Genomic DNA, 22108 nt, shown 5'->3' with positions numbered 1-22108 from the left:
ACTTTCCAGTGCTGTGTGGACTGACTGCTGATGACTCTATCCAGTGTGACAAGGGACAGTTGGCGGCATGTGGCACTACTGCAAATGCTGCCACAGGAACACTCCTGGGGCCAGGTAACAGCTTGCTCTCACAGCAGCACGTACACATGGAGCTGCAAAGGCAGCTCCTGCTTCACCCTCTGCAAACCACGAGCTGAGAGAATCTGAACTGTTCATGTATGATTTACATCAACCTGCTTCTTCTTGGAAATGCAACTATGTCATTATTGTTAAGTATGCCCATGGAACTAACACCCAACATCTCTCTCTAAATGAAGCTGGCATATAATTATGGCTACATAAGTTAAAGTGCTCAGAGCTTGATCTCACCTTTCAATTTGCATTCCCAGCTCTTATCCACACACTTTTTCCATAACTTACACCACAAAGGAGCAAGTTCAGCACCGGTAACTTTCGTAGGCATTACATGAGACTCAGCCAGTGATAAGCGTTTCTCACAACTGATTTCTGCATGCAGTTTCCTGCAAACAGAAAAGCTCTCCACTACTGCTCTGCTGCTCTCAGAAAGGTCAGGCTAGTTCAGCCCTCTAAGTCAGCCCAAACACACTGCCACTCAGGCAAGAGCGAAATCTTTGGCCCCAGTTACAGAAGCTGTCAAATAAACCCCCTAGATTTACAAGGCCTATCAGCAATAAAGTTATTTTTTCTATTCCAGATTCCACAACCTCTCCTGCAAGTTACACAAGAAAAGCGTATAATTTACAGACATCATCCTTGTAGAAAAGGGTTGTCCTTCAGTGATCTCAAAAGTTAGCTACTCTAAGACCATCAGCTGTTGGGTAACACATTCACTATTCACCCATAATCTCACTCTGCCTGGCTTTTCTTTGGCTAAGTAGTGTGGCTTTTAGCTGTAAATACCACAGAAATTAATTAAGAATTCTGACAGTTATATTCATCTGTTCATTAAAGAACTATCATCTTCAGACAATTTTTTTCTTCTAAAATAGAAAAAATGAAATTCCCTCAGCTAGAGAGACAATGTGCTTCAAGAGTAGCACTTTAATTTCTCTCCTAATGAATCCTTACTTGGAAAATGATAACATTTGCTACTGAAATAATATTTCATCTGTGACTTGGCTTTGGAAAAAAATGCCTTAACACATCATATATTCAGGATCATGTTATGAACTTTCCTGTCATCTCCACAGAAAAATAAAGTTTAAGTAAAACACTTGAGAGAGTGGAGTGTTTTACACTCCTCACATGAGAGAGTACAAAATAATATAACAGCATACTTCACAAGGAAAGTACAAAATCACTGCAGACTACCATATACATAAATATATGCCGCAACACATTTTTTATGATTTCTTTACATGCAATTTTTTAATGAAATCATAGAATCATAAAATCATTTGAGTTGGTACAGATGCCTAAAGGTCACCTAGTCCAATTCCCCTGCAATGAGCAGGGACACCACAGCTAGATCGGGTTGCTCAGAGCCTGGTCCAGCCTGACTTTGAATGTCTCTAAGGATAGGGCATACATCACCTCCTCTGGGCAAGCTGTTCCTGTGCCTCACCACCTGAATTGTGAAAAAAAGTCCCTCCTTATATTCAATATAAATCTCCCCTCTTTTGGTTTGAAACTGTTTTCCCTAGTCCTATTACAACAGACCCTGCTAAGGAGTCTTTCTCCTTCTTTCTTATAGACTCCCTTTATTTACCAAAAGGCTGAAATTATTTGGAATTAAAATAAGCTTGGGAAAAAAAGATTAAAACTAATAGGATTCACTTTCTAATTCACACAGGCTTCCTTGGTTGCTGCTGACATTTTTACCTAAAACTTCTTTCCCAACTGGCAAAAAGCATAACTGGCTTTAAGCCAGCTATAACTCATCTGCTTGACCAACAGGGTGTGATAAACCTGATGTTTGTTTATGGTAACATTTGCCAAGTGTCTTGATTTGAAACATATAAACTTGCCTTAGATGTGTGACTTTCCACATTGAATGAGTGATATTACACCAGTGCTGGAGAGCTCAGCCTTGTAATTAATCAACTTTTTCAAAGAAACTGGTATTCTTTGGGTTTTTTTTTTTTTTTTTTCTTCCAAGTTCAATGTCTATCAGTTCTCTTTTAAGGAAAACATGTTAATGAATTAAGTAGATATAGGTTTTTCTGCTCTTTCCATGCAGATTAAGTATTACTATGCTAAATCCAGCTAGCATAAAAATATGACTCAGATACTAGAAACAATAGAGAAAAAGAAACCTGTGTAGATAATCAGTTTGAAGAACAATTGGATTCTGAGAAATAATCCTTAGAAGCAAACTTTTGAAGGTAAAAAAATAACTTCAAGAAACCATAGGAATCTTTAGCTTCCAATGATTAAGCATACTCAAGAAAATGCACTAGTGAAACGGACCACCCCAGAATCAGAAATGCAAGGAAAAAGGTTTAAGTACTCAATTGGCTTTTGTATTTATCCCTCCATTTCTGATCTCTGTCAAGCTATATAGCTAAAGACTGTGCCGTAAAGACAGTTTCCTTACATGCTCTCACAGAACTTTGTAAGAGTACTGGGCTTCTCCTGGTTGCGTCTTTGTCGAAACCAACGCTGAATGCTGCGTACGTCCCAGTCCAGCTGCTTGGAGAGGCCCTCCAGCCTCTTCTCATCCGGATGCTATACAACAGAGATGGATAAAAATTATTTTCCCCAATTACAGTAACTTCAAGTTTAAAGCTGGTTTAACTTCCTTCCAATCACTTAGAGGCCATCTGTAAGACGCATGGATACGCAGAAATAAAATGCCCGTGATAGAAATCTCTGCTGACTCATCCGCATCAAAATATGCTTATAGTGACTATTATTAATATAGAAGTCTGACATATGCTATAATACTGTATGTGGTTTCTTACTAAAGAATTTACAGAGGGTAGCAGAATGAAAACTTGCATCAAACTTGGAAAATAGTGATAAGCAGGGATAATGTGATATATACTTCTGGAGCAGTGGGGATTACAAACGCTCCCTTGCTTTCCATATACTTTGTCTGTTCCATCTTCTGTCCTGTTGACAGTTACAGAAGTGAAGATTGTTTGACTGACATGTAAAGAAGAGGATATAACCCATGGTTTTCACATAATAATGTTTAAAAAATGAAATCATGAAAGTGACAAATTCAGATGGAATATCACCTTGGAAACAGAGAGAGGGTTTTTTTTTTTCCTGTAAAATGAGCTACACAGTTATTCTCCGAAGTAGCAAACATGAAACTTGACTTTCATTTGAATGGTAATGGCTCTGCAAACCAAGGCAGAGGCAAGACAAACAAAATTGGTCTGTCTTTGACTACTCTACAGAAAAGAGTAGTACATGCCATGTTTCAGTTTTCTAGCTTTTCCCTCCAGGTTCAAAAGACAAAAAACACAATGCAAACAGCTACGAGACCAGAAAACCACCAGCACCCTGCACTCAAGCAGTTGCCCTGGAAGGATTAGCTTTAAAATTTCATAGAAAACACAGAAAGGCATCTCATCATCTGCTATTTATTCAAATAAATAAATAAATAAATAAATAAATATTTGTGGAAATTCCTAAAATGAAAAAAGGGAGGAAGCAAAACAAAAAAGTGGCTATATGGCACCTGAGAAGTACTTCTATAAATTTTTTATAAATTTATTAAATAATTTTATAAATTTATTAATTTATAAATTTTATAAATTAAAAGCTCACAAAGATGCACAACTGCTCAAGCTGGCATACCAACAACCGCAATGTTTGCATGTCCTGATTTTAGCTGTAAAAATGCAGCACAGCAGTTAGTGTCATTTTGTTCAGATATATTTTACAGTGGCATATCCTCCTTTATTACATAAATACTATACCTTTGTAATGGCTGTGAAAACTTTTTCCAGGATAGCATTAGGTTGAGCTTTCTGTGGTCCGTTGGCTTGGACTTTAAGGCCTAAGGCACATGGTTTAGCAACGAACCTACAAGAAACAGAAGAGTGAAAAAAGAAAGTAAGTGAAACCCTTCAATTATCTATTTCATTACTGTTACCAATCACTCATACATGATAAATGTGCAAATATTATAAACCTGCAAAAATAAAACCAACCCAAAACAATTGTTAGCCTAATAGCTTAAAAGAAAGTTCACACAAGTGATTGCATGACAAGTAACAAGACTTTGAAGGATGAAGCGAACTCCACCACAGAGTGCATGATAGAGATTTTCTTTAGATAGATAGATTTTCATTCACATTGGAGAAGACAAAAAAGCACACAAAGAAAGCGTGAGAGAAATGCCTTCCAGACAAGCACCACTACAAAAAAGAGCAGGGTAGCTTGCAGAAACAAGGAGAATGTAGTGTTCTCCTCCTTCAAACAGAGTCTTTTTCAGATTAGTTTCCAGAGCAGCTATTGCCTCACAACTTGTTTTGCACAGAGGAAATTCAAACAAATTTCTTAGAGGCAATAAGCATGAAGCTACCCAGTCAATACAATTTTCTGAACCATAAAGTTCAAATGACATAGAGCTCATGGCTCAGAGATTTTGCTCACGAAATACATCTCCCCAGTTCTTCTGCTATAGCACAAAGCCGTTGCAGATTCAAACTCCAATCCATAAAATCATCCAGTTTCTAAATGTCTATATTGGATACACCGAGTTTATAGACACTTAATTACAAAATTTACAAAGCTCAACATTACGTTTAAGAAGTAAACCATTTGTAACTATGAGTACCATTCTTGAATCCCCATAAGAACTACAAAGTCTCTGTATATCTAAATAGTAGAGGACTCAGAAACACCATTTCAACAGCACAAAAGATGGCAGCCATGGCATCACAGCAAAGCATGCGCAGATATATTGAATCTAACAATTTCTTTGAAAAGAAAGGGGAAGATACTCTCAGAGAAAACATGTCAGTATTTATTCCTATCCTTTGCTCACAAGCAGAGAATATTGTAAGACTGTGAGACTATAAGAAGTCTCCCAGTTAGAAAAATATACAGGAAAACTCGAATTGGAATAATTCAGGATGCTACTTAAATGAATCATATTGAAATATTACATGTCTGCTTACGTATAAACTCCTCAGGCACATTGTTTTGTTCTATATTTCTGTAGTGCCCCAATCCATACAGCTGAAAGAGAACTCTAGGGTAAAATAAGGTTTGCTGATTTCTAACAAGTGGTGGCAGCTGCAGTGGTAACTGAAGTGAGCACTGGATCCCACTGTCCTCTGAAATCATCAGATTCCTAAACACCTTTGTATTCAGTAATTCTTGATTTTATTCTAAAAACTCCATTTTCAGGCTCCATTTGCCACAGAGAAAAAAATAAATACAACTAGTTCAGAAGTAGGTCTACATTCACGCACCTGAATATGACCACAAGCTCTTTAAAACTGTGATATTCTTACATTCAAGCACCAGTATATGCACTGAACTAAAATTGCTGCCTCTGCACACATAAGACAGCAAGCTGATTAAAAAGAAATCTCAACTCTGCACTTGTACATAAACACAGAATTTGTATAATAGCTAAATAAGAAACATGAAGATTGTGTCCTTTATACTTCAATATACGTTTATTAAAATCAAAGGGACAGTTTTTGTCTAAAACAAAAGAGCCAGCAAGAATTGTACTCTCTAGTTCAATGTGATACAATCAAATCAAATCAGTGCTGGCCACTGTTACCACATAACCATAAAGGTGCAGCTGAACAATCTAATGAAACGCAGAGTTTGATATCAGAAATTCACTTTTTAATTTTAATTTTTAATTCCTCCAACCATGTAATAGTTACCAAGATTCCCAGTCTTTTTATGTCCATGTTTTGTACAAAAAAAAAATCTTATAAAACAAGAAACAAGTTTAAGACAGACTGTAAAGAGAACATCACTCAGTTATGAGTTCAATTCAAGCTAATTTCATAAAGTTCCACAAGAAAATATGTACTAGTAGAGACAAGGTAGAGAAGTGATGTAGGTGGAACAAAAACAAGTAAAGAACTTCATCAGCTTTACGTATTCAATAAGGAATCCAATTTTGACTGTCAATATCAATGGCAATGTCAAAAAACATTCACTAAATAAGTACAAATAAAGGTTTACAAATTATTTCAGATGGTTTTTGTGGGCACTTGAAAAGTCAGTCTCCTCCAAAATGAGATGGTGTAGATAAGTGTGCACATATCTGTGTAAAAAAAAAAAAAAAAAAAAAAAAAAAAGCCTCTCAACTCTTCTAGTGAAAGAAGTGAGAGAAATGACAGAACTCCAACAGAAATGCAGTTCCCTACAGATGGTAATTTAAAAGGAAAAAGTTTTAAATTTGCTCCAGTCAAAAGCAGGTAAGAGTTCCCACTAGAAAAACTCTCCTGAAAGCAATTTCAACAAGCTTCACACTGAGCTGATGTTCATTTAAATCTAAACCCTGCTGCTGGATTTGCTTAAACGCCATTCTTAAAACATGCCTGGCTATTGACCAGTCTGAATAAACATAGGACAAAGACAGATAAATATGAGATTTTTTAGTTTTTTTGAAAACTTATTTTCAAACTTAGCAATATTAACAGTTTCATTTTAACTCTGAAAAACAAGTTAGAATTCAAATCAGTAGAATCTCTAATTTCCTATCGTAATCATAATTCTCACTAATCACTTTCTATAACTATTCAAGTTAGCTAATAACAAAACAAAAGCAGTGCTCGATACGTGCAGAAACTGTTTTGTCAAATGCTGTCCTCCTTAATAGCATTATTCACTTTTTCCATTTCTGCATTACTGTGGTCTTCAATTCCCTAAGCAGAAATCTATGGGACATTTATTGCATAAGGTATTGCAATTAAAAGAGAAGAAGTATTGTGGAAGAGTAAGAGCAGAACTGAACAATGCCTGCTTTCCTCTTCACACATAAATCCAAGAAAACACTTCAGCAATCTCTCAACTTACTGAAGTAAAGCTGAATTGAAAGCTGGTATTCAATTACACAGAAATCAAAAGGAAAAGCGCTTTTTGCCAAATGCAGTCCCATCTACTCTGGATCTACAAATGAAATAACACAAATAAGGAAATTAAACTCAGAATTCAAGAACCGTTTCAAAGGCAGCCTCCTCATCCATTTTTTAAACCCATATTTAAAAGCAAACCAAATCCAAAAAGAACCATTCAGATAACATAGGCTACTACAGAGTACCCAGGCAGAAAATGCTCAGCCCTTGCTGGCCAATAAATACCATGCTGTTGTGATATGACAGGCATTTGTAAGCACCATGTAGCTCCCAAAAGCAGCCACAGGTTTCCATTTTGGATTCTGCATTTTTCAACTCAAATATTCTCAGCAGTGACAGCAAGGCCTCATGACCCATGAAAAATACGTGTAAATTTGATCAAGTACCACACTAGTTTTTCCATTTGTCTCTTTAGCAAATGTCCTTTTTACAAACTCAGCTGCTGTTAAGACAGATGAACAAGTGGACAAACTGAAAAACTAACAAACAAACAAAAAAACCCCCACAACCAGAACACAGACTTGTTGGAGTGTGCCTAGAGATGAGCCACAAAAACAATGGATGGAATGGCACACCCCTCCTACAAGTACAGGCTGAGAGAGCTGGGGATTTTCAAAGAGAAGGCTTTGAGTTGACCTGAGAGTGGCCCCTTTCAGGTACTGGAAGAACTACAGGAAAGAAGGGGACAGATCCTTTAGCAGGGTCTGTAGTGACACAAAAAGGGGAAATGGTTTCAAGCTCAAAGAGATTCAGGTTAGACATAAAAAAAAATCCTATACAGTGAGGGTGGTGAAGCGCTGGAACAGGTTGCCCAGTGATGTGGTTGATGCGCCATCCCTAGAGACTTTCAAGGCGAGGCTGGATAAGGCCCTGGGCAGCCTGATGTAGCTGTGGTTTCCCTGTTCACTGCAGGGGAGTTAGGCTATGTGGCCTTCAGTGCTCCCTTCCAACTCAATGTATTCTATGATTCTAAAAAGCCTAACATTGAACGAACTTTGCTCTGGTGGAGGAAGTTATAGCTACTGCTTGCAGCAGTTATAGCAGGCACGATACAGTGTAAGAAAAGGTCAGAATTTCCACCCATCCTTCAGTCCCAGATAAAACGAAAGCCCAGACATTCACACTCTTCAGAAACTGTTCCGAGTGCTCTACACGAGAGTGCAATTTCTCACATTCAAAAAGTCACAGTTCAGTAATATGCTGGTTCCACCCTCTGCACCCTTCACATCCTGTGAAAACTTTAGAAATATGAACAAGACAGATTCTTGATAAACATAAATCTTCCTGGACACACAAACTGGAAACAATGTGAGCATCATAGATCAAATAACCTCAATAAAAGAGTAAGGGAAATGCTTCCAATGATTCACAGTTGCTTCTATGCTCCTTAACTGCACATTTCAGCCTTATTAATTAATTACCATAACCCATTTAGCTCACTGCTGTTCATCTTGACAAATCATGTCATTTTAAACTCAGAATTAACCAGACATTTTAGGGTTGGCCTTTATAGCACTATAACACAATGGAAAGCACAGCAATGACAGCAGAGTAGCAAAGTCCTAAGGTGCAGCGAGGATTTGCTCAAATATAGCAGCCACGGGCACAGAAATAAAGAACTGCTTACCTTCACAGGGCCTCAGCGAGGCAGGGTTATCCAGGAAGATACCCTTACCTCCACTGCCAACCCTTAAACGAGGTCTGGAAAGGGTGGAGTTCAGGGGCATTGCATGCACCTGAGCTGCACTGGGTTGGCCCTGCCTTCCCACCAGGTGCTCAATCACTGGTTCAAGCTGTGACTTAGCATTTCTGCTATGGCCTTCATTATCCTTTGAGGCTGATATTTATCAGCACGAACAAAGTTTGCATTACACAATAGTTTTTAAAAGCATCACAGGAAGCAGTAGAGTAAATCCCCTTCCTTTGCAGAGGCGACATCTTCATGGACAAATTTGGAAAAACAGTGGTGAATTAAAGCTATGCAGAACATCTCTGAGCCGTCTCCAAGGAGAATGAACTCTAGTTTGAGTGAAGTGGTAAACTCTGCCAACCTGCATATAGCATCTCTATGAATCTAGAAAAAAACTCACTTGAGCACAGGCACAGTTCAAGTGGTGCTAGCATAAAAGACTGCTGATGCTGCTAACACAAGCCAACCGTGATCTCCATAACAAAAAAAAGAAGCTATTCCTACAATTTAAAGACATACATCAAATCATTTTTTTCCTATTAGTATATTTATAAATATCCAAGAATGCAGCTGTAACATGCAAAAATTCCTCTGTACTAAATATGTGCCCAACTTAGTTTTGAAGAGTTAGGCACTCCTTTTGAAAGTGATGTGGAACGGATTTTCCCAGCTCATCTTCATGCTCTCTAAGCACAAATCATTCCAGGGATTTATGATTGCAATTGTCTAACTTGTTAGACAATGCAGTTTTAAAATGGCAATCTAAATCAATTCCAACTACAAGAACTAGTGAGAAAAGAGGCTTGCTTCTGAGCAGACAATGAACAGATTTACTGCTGCAACATACCAACAACAGCTGAGTTTTTGTTCTTTTTGTACAGCTGACCTATTTAATTCAGAAGTTACCTGTGTTAGTAATTAAAACAAACACACAAACACAAAATGCAGAAAATCTTAATAGTCCTTGGATAAATTCATTGGCTATGCCACAGAATCACAGGATCAGAGGGGTTGAAAAGGAACTCTGGAGATCAAGCCCAAGCCCCCTGCCGAAGGTTTCTTTCAGTAGGTTGCACAGGAAAGCATCCAGGCAGACCTTGGGTATCTCCAGAGAAGGAGATATACACAACACCTCCGGGCAGCCTGTTCCAGTTCTCTGTCACCCTCAAAGTAAAGAAGTATTTCCTCATGTTCAGATGAAACCTCCGAGCTTCCAATCTGTGCCTGTTGCCCTTTGTCCCGTTGCTGACAGCCACTGAAAAGAGCTTGGTCCCAGTCTGAGGAGTCACTTCAATATATCATGCTCAGAATTGAATTTTGTTTATGTTTCTCAACGCACTCTGCTACAGAAGCACCACTAGGATGCAGGGCCTGCAGCAGAGGTAAGAGTTTTGAACCAGTTAGCTTCTCTGTTTAGCTCACGGGAGCCAACTCTTTCAAAGATCTATTCCCAAGTCTCCTGAAGTGACTTCAGAACAGATGTATATGCATGCCTTTCATCTAAGAGATGTGATGCAGTTTCTTCTCCTCACGTTAGAGATGCATTACCCATTATTGATGCAGCAGCATCATTATTCCATTTCTCCCATCAAATTATATAAAGCTCTGCACTGTGGAATCCACATACGCTTATAAAAAAATAAACACTAAATAGCTTGCAGGAACATTCAGATTACTGAATGATTTAGGTTTTGTCTCTCTTTGGCTCAAATTACTAGAAAGCATTTATGCTTATTAAAGGGAAAAACATGATTAATGGATAATTTTTTTTTTTCTCCAAAGTTCTGAAAAATTTTTTGTTGATGTTTTCTACCTGAGAAACTTTCTCAACAAGCATGCATGCTTTCAGCCTTAGCATTTCTAATAAGTATGGTAAAATTCATTTTAAAAAGCTTAGAAAGCAAAACAAAACACAAAGAAAACCATCAATGACAAATGTTCTTTTACTTCTCAACTATGGAGCTGGGAAGCCATTTGTTCATCCCTCATAACAAGAACCAAAGTTCAAACAAGCTCACCCCTCATAACAAGAGCCAAAGCCAAGATCCTACTGGCAGCAGCAAAGGCACCTGTACATCCCTTGGATGCTAGGGAGTGCTGGTAGCAGACCAGCAGGCTGATGAGGGCCAGTGGAGCTAATGGCATAGAATGAGAAACAGCTTATCTAAAATAAGGAAGCACAATCAAAACTTCTCAAGTGCAGGTCTTTGCTAGTATCTAGCAGAGAGGGCTAGAAGCAGATGAATTACTGTGTGTGTGCGCCGTGTCAGGCTTCCTCTGCTAGCTGGACACCTCTCCACAATGCCAGCTGCTAGGACTGCTGCACTGTGACCACATCAGTTAAGCTACAGTACCGCTTCTGTGAGTTCTGCTTTTTGAAAGAAAAGACTGACATGGTCAAACTCACAACTACAACTTGATTTCTTTTTTAATATACAGTTGTAGATACAGCTACCATAAATAGGAGAGCAGCCATATACTGGAGTACTGGGTTGGTTTGGAGGCGAGCTAGGGATACCAACTAGGATCTTTCACAGAAACTATTAAAAAACAATAAATTAGTGTGAAAATTCCATTCTAGATTGGTAAATTTCCCATTAAATCCTTCTAGAAGAGTCAGAGCAAACCAGATAAATGCTTTAGTTAAAGTTGAAAGCACCATTCCTGCTCAAAACCACACTGACCAGGGCTGGGCTTGCTGGGATTCACTGCCCCAGTGAGGATGCAGCCAAGGTCGCTCCTGATGCCACAGGAGGGTGAGCAGCCTGGGAAATTCTTCCTGACTGTTTTCTGCCACCCAGTTTTATCCATTTCTGCCACTGAGGGGGTTACTTTAGTACTGGAGATGAGAGCTCAGAAATATAGCTAGGGCAGCAGCTCTAGAAACACGCTGTCAATTTATTTCCCCATGGCTCTGTACCTGCAGCAACCAACCTCATTCAATGCAGTGGGCAGCGCTGGCTGCAGTTGGGGCTTTGGCAAGTTGTCCTGCAGACACCTCCCATCCCACCCACTCTTACGTGTGTGGGTCTGGGACTGAATACAAAATTTCAATTAACATTAGAGGCAATTAGACAAGAATGCCAGAATTAAGAATATTCTTCTTAGTTTGAAGATGGATTAAAAAGGCAGGCTTAAGAGGAACTGTCTGCCTGTAACACTTGGGGCTACATTAACAGATACATCAAGTGGTTCAGTAAAACTGCATCTCTGCTTGCAGGAGCAACACTTCACCTTCAAAAAACACCCCGGTAATTTTTCAGAAGCCAAGTGCCCTATAAATTCAGCATTCCATCCTAGGAAAACAGCATTCAGCATTAAGTATTTTTCATACTTTGGATGCTATATATTCATTTATACATACATATGTATACGTGTGTGTGAAAAATAGGTTTGTATAGATCAGTTTTAGAGAATTTGGTCACAGTAATCTGGTTGGGGGCAATAAGGGACTCAAAGTCTGCAGTCCAAGTGCACTTCTACAGAAGAGAAAGTGGGACATTTTTCAACAGTTTTGGGGAAAAATAGTTGTTGTATTGAGAAATGACAAAAATAATAAAAAGGAGTAGCTGCATTTCAGCTTGCAGGTCTACTGTTTTTTGTTTTGCAGTGCTATGACATTATTTTAAATAAATAAAACAAGTTATTGTCATCATTCAACAACTTGGTTTTTTGTTTTTTGTTTTTTGTTTTTTTTTCTTTTTTTGAGCACACATTTGAATTTTCTGGCTTCATTTTTTGACTGAACATAAATGTCTAAAAATCATCTCTCCACACTGCACAACATAAAAAAATTACCTTTTTTTTTTTTTTTTTTGCTCCAATCTCAAAAAGCCCTGAGCAGTAAAATCAATGTGGGTTTGCGCTCCTCCTAGCTCCCATCCCAACCTCCCAGCCAGACCCTGCTGGTCACAGTCCTCCTGCTACTCTCTGTTCACACACACTATTATTTTTTCATTCCACTGAGCCACCAAACTAATATAATCACTTTTCCAGTGTCTGAAAAGGCTCAGGAAAACTCTACCTCAACATTTGGGTTAGCTCATCAACAAGCCTGACTAGAGCAGAGTTCTCAGTCACAGACATGGGTAAGTTCCAGTACCACCTCTACCAGCAGTGTAATAGTTGCTTGTCCAGTTAGTAACTAACAACAGAAACGAGACAAACCTCATCCAACAGCTCACAAATAGAATTAGTCTCAGCACATGTTTTCCAAACATGGAAGCATTAAAAAAAAATGTTATTTGCATATACATGCATAAAGCTCAAAGCATTTTAGTTTCTTCTGCAGCTGTGAGACTAAAAGACTGAATTGTAGAGAGAGCGCGCACTCCAAAATAATGGAAATCTTTCAAGAAAGCAAGAACCATACAAATGTAGAGAAAAGTCACAAATAAAGATTTTTCCAGCCAGCTGTCAATTGCCTGCAATATCTGAAAATGAAGACTTTTGTCACTGTAACTTTCCAAGCATGGATTAGGCAGAGGGAGAAGAGAGGGCAAGGGAAGACACGCTGCAGTCCCACACACTACTTAGAGACAGAGCCGCCCCTCAGCAGACCTCAGCAGACACTACCAAGGTTCTAAATGGTACAGATGATACAATTCCTGAATATATCACTCCTACCCTTCTTGCATATGTTAAAACAAGGACACAAAAGTCAAGGTCAGTGTTAAAATTCAAGTCTGGAATTCTAGCCCACTGCTAGAGGTCAATGGAGGAAAAAAACCATTCTCCAAATATTTGAAACAATGGACATAGAAAATGGAAGGGAGAAATACAGTAGAAAGGGAACATGGCTATTTTATTTTTAATAGTCACAGTAGGTTACCATAATCGAATTAGGTTATTAGGGTGACCTACTCTTCTTAAGTTGCAAGACCCTGCAACATCACTTTATCTTTTACTCGGGCCACATTGTCAACATGCGAATGAGAAAGACAAACCAAAATATGTGAGCAATCTGTGGCATCTACATAGAAGCTGCAGCCAAAGCATACCATCCACCAGCCTCCTGACATGTGAACATACTCAGTGCAGCTTCCCTTCATCCTCCAAGGCAACTTTTAAGATGCATAAAGAAGGTGCAGTTACCTACAGCTTGGAAATGACCAAAAAGTTACCAAGTGTCTCAGAGCAACTGTCTGAAGAAGTAAAAGCCTCAGTATTCATTTTGGTAAACAACAAAACTGCCCACTAGAAAGCCAGTGCTACTCTCCCAGATTCCTCCATGGTAGCACCTAGCCAGGACATTAAATGATACCACTCTCCCCTTAAATTATTGTATTCATTTGTTTTCCTTATTCCAATCTATTTTCTACCAGGAGAGAAAACAATAAAAAGTAGAGTTAAGAACCACCAGTGACAACTCTAACAAAAATTAATTCATCTAATTTTGTTCCTAAAGCCTGCAGCAAGACATAGAACAAAAATGAGCTTACAGACATACTTTGTTCCTGAACATTGTTGTTGTGCTATCTAGGACAGGCACAAACTTTAAGTCTAGAGAGAAGCACACGCCACAAAGCCTTTAAATATTTGTGAAGTTCCTCTTTGTTCTCTCGGGAGTCTGATTGGCTCTCTTCCTGGGGGTGCCTTCCTGAGTCTGCCACAGAGTACGGCAGAGAGGATTTCAATTTATGACTCGCTCTTAGTAACAAACCAATAACTGTGGTGCAAATCCTGTTCCTCCCTCCATCTGGAAGCATGATGTATTTCAGGAACTTTCCTACTCTGAGATGAAAGCTCAGACTAAATCATTTTTCTGGTGAGTGAAGACTGTTCCCTTTGAAGAGGGAATAGGTCACAGATGCCTCACAGCAGGATGGCTGCATCTCTGTCAGCACCTGAAGTAGACATAGTTGGTTCGACTTAGAAGTTAAACTTTCATTCTAAGAGCGAGGTCACAAAATCATCAAACCTTTTGAAAGTACTTAGAGAAGAACCAATTTTTATCCTGGCTGGCAGGTATTAGCCACACAAGATGATCAAAGGTACTCATTTACATACATTTTTTTTGTGCACATGTGCATATACATGTATCCACACACACACACACACACACACACGTGTGCGCGCACCAAGTGTAAGATAATCAAATCAAAAAGTCATCTTTAAAACATCTACATATGAAAAGACACATGGCCCAAATGATATGAAAAGATAAGAAAAGAACAGGAAGAATAGATATGGTACACCTCTATATTCAATCACTGAAACATCTAAATATAAAAAAAAACATCATGACACACATATGAAATAGATGCACACATATTCATGCGTATTCAAATATATACAAAATCTGAGTGTACACAAAAATCAAACTTTTACATATTGCCTGAGTGTCAGCAGCAAGAATTAGAGCTTCATTTCTGTCCAGATTTTTTATACAACACTGGAACAAGATCTTGTTTCCAACTAGGATAAAAATTTCATTGTTCAACTTATTTCTAATTAACTTCTAACACACACTCACACACACACACAGACACACAAATACAAATATGTTCAAGTGTTCATAAATTGTATTTCTGAAGAAGCATACAGTCAAACTATACAATAAATACTTTTGCCTGTTTTATCCTTAAACTGTGATGACCTGAAAAGATAACACCATAGATTGAACCAAACCAGGAGAGGACAGGCTCAAATGAAGCCATTACAGAACCTCACTCATACTGTCCTTTAGAAACTTGATTTTAATATTTTAAACAAAAGTATCGCCTTCTGATAGAACAGAAAAATAAGAGATGAAAGTACATCAAAGTATCTATAACTCAAAAGAATTATTACAGATTAGTCACCGTGGAAGAAGTACTTCAACAAAGAAGTATATACAAAAAAATGGTAATTACACAAAGCATTCATAGCTGAAACAGCTGTTCTCTGAAACAGCTCAGACCGACACCTTCAGCAATCTGCTTGCAAAGTAGCTTCTACCTGCATCATGTCACCATTAAATACAATGCAGACTGTTCATTTATACATTCAAACAAAACCAATTCACATCTGCTTCAAGCTGCCCTATACATTTTTCAGCTCCATCTTTTCATTCCATTTCAAATTATGCATGAATTTTCTTAATGCCCTCCTGGCTCATTTGCCACCTCATTGAGGCACTCTCCAGGACGAGCAGGGAAGCAGCGGTGGAGTGCAGGGCCCACAGCCCTCTGGATGAAGGTGCTGAGTTTCTATTAGCTTCACCACCTCCAAGGAGCAGGTGGGTGCCAGAATCAAGGATGCACAGCAATCCTTGCAAGGATGCAAGTTCTAAGCCTCTACTTTCTGTCTTCCGTGCTGAAGCTTTCCAAAGCAAAATCCACCATTGCAAATGCTCAGCAAATCTTTCACACAAAATGCTCATAACAAAGCTTACAGGCATCTCATTGTACTCCTAATGCATGATAAAAAATTAGTGATTGGACAAAACAGTGCAAGATCAAATCCTATTAACAAATAATAGGATTTGCTTGTGGATCACCAAAACACTACTTTGGCAATTAATCCCTTGGCGGCTGCAGCTATCAGCACCAGGCAGGGAGCCCTGGTGACACACACATCCCATGAGCCCCACACAGAGCTCCCAGCCAGCTTTGGGGCTCCCAGCACAGAGCAGCTGCTTGCTAACTAAAAGAAACCGAAATTGCTGCGGCATGGGGCAATCAAAAGTAATCTCCTGTCTGAGGTGTTTTTCAAACCATTTACTCTTTGTATCCCTTTGCAAGCATATTTAGTACAGCGAAACAGGCCAGAAAAGAAACAGTCACATTTTTATTTATTTTCAGCTCAGCACAAGGGTTTTCACAGGAATGTACTGCTAAGACAACATTTATTTCCAACTTTAAAAGCGGCAAATGTTTGTTACCCATTTTCAGCAATGCCATTCCTTCTCATCTCCTTGTGATCAATAGAATTGTCTTATTTGATTTAAGAAGCCACAGTGCATGCTGCTTGGGATTAAAGCAACTTCTTCCACACCACATTACAAAGGAACCTGACCTTCTGCCCCTCTTGTTAGAAAATAGAAATGGAAACTAATAACCAAAATTAGGAGCCTGTAAGAGTTGTAATTATGTAATAATAATATTTTAAAGCAGAATTAGGAAAAAAAAGTATAACCAGTAGTAGACTGTGAATTTTATTTTTTACCTAAAAGTCCTGATTATAAGTGCATTCTTATTTAGAAGTATTACTAAAAGGTCAAAAGGAAAAACAACCTGTCCTTTAACTAAGCTTTGACCAGACAAGCCAAGGCTACAGTAAAACAGAAACTTGTATAAAGGTTAACTTAGTCCTAATATCAAAGCCCACCCAGCTACACTGAGAAAAATACATATTGTCTCATTAGCTCTTTTTAGCTCTTCCATAGGTGTTGAATATTTATCCCCTTGCTCTAGGTAATTAAGTAAATTGAGCATTTTGCTGCGAATGAATGAAACAGTCTGGAGGAACAAGAACTAAGGCTATTTGGATGATCTGCTAGTTTGCCAGCTAAAGCAACACCCTATCTATAGCCCAGCTGCAGTAGAGATTCCCGTTTGGCTGTATGCACTACTGCCAAATTGGAACTGCCTTGTGCTATAATGCTTGGCTACAAGAGAAAGAAGAGAGATGGAACCAAGTGGGAGAATGTCTAGGTAAAATTGCTGCAAGGCTGATTGCAAAGACTTCCCCATACAGACTGCTTGCTCAGGCAAAAAAGAAAAAGCATTTACAGATCTCACAGACACCCAAACAGTTTTGGCACTTGCACCTCAATGTTACTTATATCCCAAACCATTCAGAATACTTATCAATTCAGTGTCTGCATAGTGTTTGAACTAAACAAGGCTTTGGAAGCAAAGAGCACTTGATGTTTACCAACTTTGCATAGGATTATAGATCATGCTTGGCTTTCCCTTCACAACAAATCAGATGTGACGTTTCCATCCAGGATACATGAAGAAGTACCATATCCCAAGACTGTATAGTACATATAGATCTGGAAATGAGGCGTCAGATCATCAGCTGCAATGCTTCAAAGGGTGCTTACAGCAGCTTACAGTGAGTGGGCACCTCTTCTCAGCATCCTGGCTGACAATCACTTTCTTGACAAGCATGCTAGTCACTGTCCTCTAGAGATACCTTACTGATGCAGCCTGGCTCCTGAGCAGTGTGACCACTGCCTCCATACCTACGTCAAGGATCACAAAGAAAAGCTGAACTCTGCAGAACAGCTGAAATGATGGCATAATCACAAGTTTAGAGCAACTTCAATAACAGACTGATTTTCAAGAGGGTATGGATTTCTTGTGACAGATGTAAATGGATCAAGAACAAAACCAATTATCGCAAATGCACCGAATAGGTAAAACTCTGGTCAGTCTGAAACACTTCAGTTAACAAACAGCTCTGAAAGGAATGCGACTGAATGATAGAAAATAAAATACATGCATGTTCTCAGCAAATGACTATCCTCCTTCAGAAGCCTGTTCTAATGCTTATCATCCAAAGCATCTGGATGGTCAAAGCACTGGGCATCAGCCTGTCAGAGACAGCTTGCTGTTACATTACCAGTTCTAAATCTCTGGTCTTCCGCTGCTAAGTAAGAGAATTAAAACAAACAAACATCCCAACCAAGCAGAGCCTTCAATCACTTGATACAAATGGAAATAAGAAGGCAAAATGATGAGCTTAGAGACATTATGAAAAACTGATCTTAAAATATCTCTTTCAGCCTTGTTTACTTTGCATGCAAAGAAGAGTCACACCAACTGTTGCACAAAGGTAAAAATATGGGCTTCACACACCTTGAAATACTGCAGATAGGATGAAAAATTAAGCGTTTCATGTCACAGCTATCAAACACAGGGAGAATAGTGATGGGGGACTGAGGGAGAAGAGCAGAAAGCAGCAAAACCCACATCAAACCAGCAGACGTGCATTCCTTTCCTCTCTTTCTCCCCATACGCACGTATTTCCATTCACTATCAGTAACAACAAAATTTTACATTTTAATCCACCACAATTGAACATTCAAAATAAAAACAAATAAATAAATGTTCTTCTACAGAGGCGGGTTTAGAGCTGAATCTGCCTGCAGAGCCATGCAGATTGGAAAAACTAGGTCAAATCTTTTCCTAGCCAATCTCGCTGCTATTCCTCCCCACACCCCTTCTCTTTAGCTTTCAGTAGTTACTGAATAAATCAATTAACAAGATCTGCCATACAGGTCTCAAATTACTTATGCCATGTACATATCAGGTGAGGAAGGAAAGGAGCAGAGAAAGGCTAGAAAAAGACAGAGATGGGGGAATCTCTGTGCTTCTGGGGAAAACATCATAGCATCTACTGGGTTTTTGTCTTTTTTTTTTTTTTTTTTTTTTTTAAGCTTAGTATTCTTAAATGAACTCTTTCTAGTCTATCTCCTACACTTTGCAAGTGAACAGTTTTAGAAACCTAACAAATATCTCATTTTGACACTGAATTTTCGGAGTGTAACTATAATATTAGTTTTTATATTTACTATTCATTCTGTACATGTTTTATATAATTTTCTTGTAGGGAAAAAAACCACCTCATATATTCACTGTCACAGAGGCATTAAGTTTTATCAGCCTTCATAAAACGCAGGGACCAAATCAGTTCAGCATACTCATTTTTAATCATTTCTCTCCTTCTGCCACCCAAGGCAGAAGCACTCAGTTTCATTATTAAAAAAAAAAACAAAAACAGAAATGCAGTTCTGTATCAGCTGAATCCTAGAACAAATCACTGTCAAACTCCATCTCTCCACATGCAATATGCTGCCTGACAAAATACTGCAAGAACACAAAGATGGCCAACCTAACTGGTTTGACAGGCCACGTGCCCAAACCTTCACTTGGATAAGTGCCACAGAACGTGACGTTGCCAGACAGAGGGAGGGGGAATACCAGTGAGCTGCACTGCTGGGAAATGCGCAGAACTAGCTGGCAAAATGCATGACTACTTCCAAGCCATTTTAGCCTGAATTAATAGAAATAATCATAATTTCTCTCCCTGCACAGGTGCTCAGTGGAGTTTCTACTGTGATAGCAAGGTCTTTTTCCCTCACCAGTAATCTCAAGTCTACCACACACCACCTGCAAGAGCTATTTGGAGCAGCAGGTATAGCTGAGTGGCGGACTACAGCAGAATGCATCCTGAATGCAAGAATGCACACAGACACTTTTGTCTCTGATGTTTCTTCAAGTTTAGCCATCCTGCCTTTGACTAAATTCTTCTGAAACCAAGGCCATACTACACACAACTCATCTAAGTCAGCCCATCTGGCCTTTGTTACCGAGGTGGACCTTACCTGTAACAGTCACTGTTAAGCTTTTACTGGAGAGTTTTTCACCCTCAGCAAGCCATAATTGAGTACCATAGACATACTGCTATGGAAATCCTGAGGAAAAGGTTGTGGGTTTCTTTGTTGTTGTTATTTCGTTAGATTTTGGGTTATTTTTTTGTTGGTGGTTTGTTTTGACAGTGACATATTAAGAGGAGTGGACTCTCAAACCTGAACCCAGGAGCACCCTTGGCGTCTGGACTTGGACGTTAAATGCAATCTAACAAACACTGCTTAATGTTCTGGTACAGAAACAGCAGTGCTGGAATTATATTCGAGGAGACAGACCAAGGAAGGTGTCAAAAATGAACATCTGTGAGAAAACTGCCAAACTAAAACCATTCTGGAACCACTGCGTGGTCCAATGGCAGCTTCCATCATACTGTGACTCACTCCAAGTAAATTACTCAGTTTTGAAGTCTGTATGTTAATACACAGTACTTCTCCTCAAACAGTGTTCATGCACGATGGCCTAATAAAGATCTTTTGCTTCTATAAAAATTAGAAGATTCATTTTCTCTTATTCCTTTTAATGAAGGTTGGACAGAACACTTGGATTTATCTAAATGACATTTCCTTTATTTATCTTTCATTTTTAAATACTCAACTGGGATAAGAAATGTGGTCTGAGATCCAAATTTTTTCTATCCCATTCAACAGATAAACAAAATGGTTATTCGATCAGTTTTGTTCACAGATTGGTAATTTCATTAGCCACAACACAATTAAAAACTGTTCCCTAAATTTATCTGCAGAACAGCAAATTTCATTTTTCTTTTAAGATACCACCTAAAATTAAAGTGTACACAAAAAATGAAGCTGGAAATTCCTTCACATATTTAAAAAGAAATTCGAATCACTGTTCTATTTAATTCAGCAGAAACTTTTAAGCACAATTTTTCAATTGTTTAAATTTCTTCTTTTGAATCACTAAAGCACCTTGTGACTAATTTCCTAACTACAGACTTAACAGAAGATCTCCCTAACTTGGTGTTTCTCTAAAAAGGAATTAAAGTTTGTGCATTTCTTGCTCAAGCCTTGGTTATTTTGAAAATACACAACCAATCTTTCAGAAATCAGCTCTTTTCCTTAATTGGGTTCTTGCCACACCTGGAAAGTCTATAATTACTGAAAGCATCTTGTCTTTCTGGATGACCCCGACAATCAGGGCTGTTCTGGATTGCTAGGAACCATCACCATATTCCTCTCATACAGACACACATGCATCTCTCCTAAAAATACAACATCAAGCAAGAACAATTATTTCACATTATATTTAATGCTACAAAATACCCTTTAGTGCTAATCAAGCCATCAGAGAAACACACTAATTTCTCAGGGTGACTTAAGCAGTAGTTTTTGTACTGCGATAGCTATGGATCTGAATAAAAATTCACGTGGCTGATTAAAAAAGCTTTCTTACAGCTAGGACTTTTTAAAAAATGAATAATTATCAGGAATTTTCAGAGCTGATCCCTCAATAGCTTGAAGAATTCACACACACAAAATCTTTTCCCAGGATACAAGTATTCTCATGTTCGTTTGAATTTAGAAGCATACCTCACATTGTTTCTGGTGTGAATGAACAAACTGGTAAGACTACATTGCTTTGCTCCTACATGCAGACACACACATGGGTCATGCCTTCCCCTTTCTCTTGCTCCCAGTCCACATCTTTACTCACTTTCAGCTTCTCTCCCTACTCCTACACACTAGAAACCATGGCCTTGTTCTCCTTTCAGTTCCATATTCTTGCCCCGTTCCACTCCTGGTCTTCAGCCTCTGTTAACTGTTCTTATCTAGATAGAAGAAAAAGAATTTAGAGAGTAATGGACTCCCTGAACTTCAAATTTCAAGTGAGAAACAGAATTGTCAGAATGCTGAAGAGCAGCAGATTGTCACACCATAAGCCATGTGGTTGCTGCACTGTATCTCAACAAGAATTTTTTGCATTACTCACACATGAGGGGGTTGACTTGTCATGATCAGTCATTCAAGTTGGAAATATTTATTTATGGCGCAGAGATATTCCAACTTTTG

General features: G+C 38.6%; 1 protein-coding gene across 5 annotated transcripts in view; it reads right to left on the bottom strand.

Moving 5' to 3' along the window:
* CERS6 (ceramide synthase 6) overlaps positions 1–22108 on the bottom strand; it is a 113243-nt gene that overhangs the window by 70104 nt on the left and 21031 nt on the right. For all 5 annotated transcript variants that reach the window (XM_052674991.1, XM_052674992.1, XM_052674993.1 and 2 more), the window contains 2 exons: positions 3894–3999; positions 2558–2688 (listed from right to left, as the gene is read on the bottom strand). In XM_052674991.1, coding sequence (XP_052530951.1) covers positions 2558–2688; positions 3894–3999 — 237 coding nt within the window. The remainder of the gene's footprint in view (positions 1–2557; positions 2689–3893; positions 4000–22108) is intronic.

Source organism: Tympanuchus pallidicinctus, unplaced genomic scaffold, assembly GCF_026119805.1.
Source record: "Tympanuchus pallidicinctus isolate F22 unplaced genomic scaffold, pur_lepc_1.0 scaffold15, whole genome shotgun sequence".
Lineage (NCBI taxonomy): Eukaryota > Metazoa > Chordata > Aves > Galliformes > Phasianidae > Tympanuchus > Tympanuchus pallidicinctus.
The sequence above is the reverse complement of the archived record's forward strand: the minus strand, read 5'-3'. Positions and strand labels throughout refer to the sequence as shown.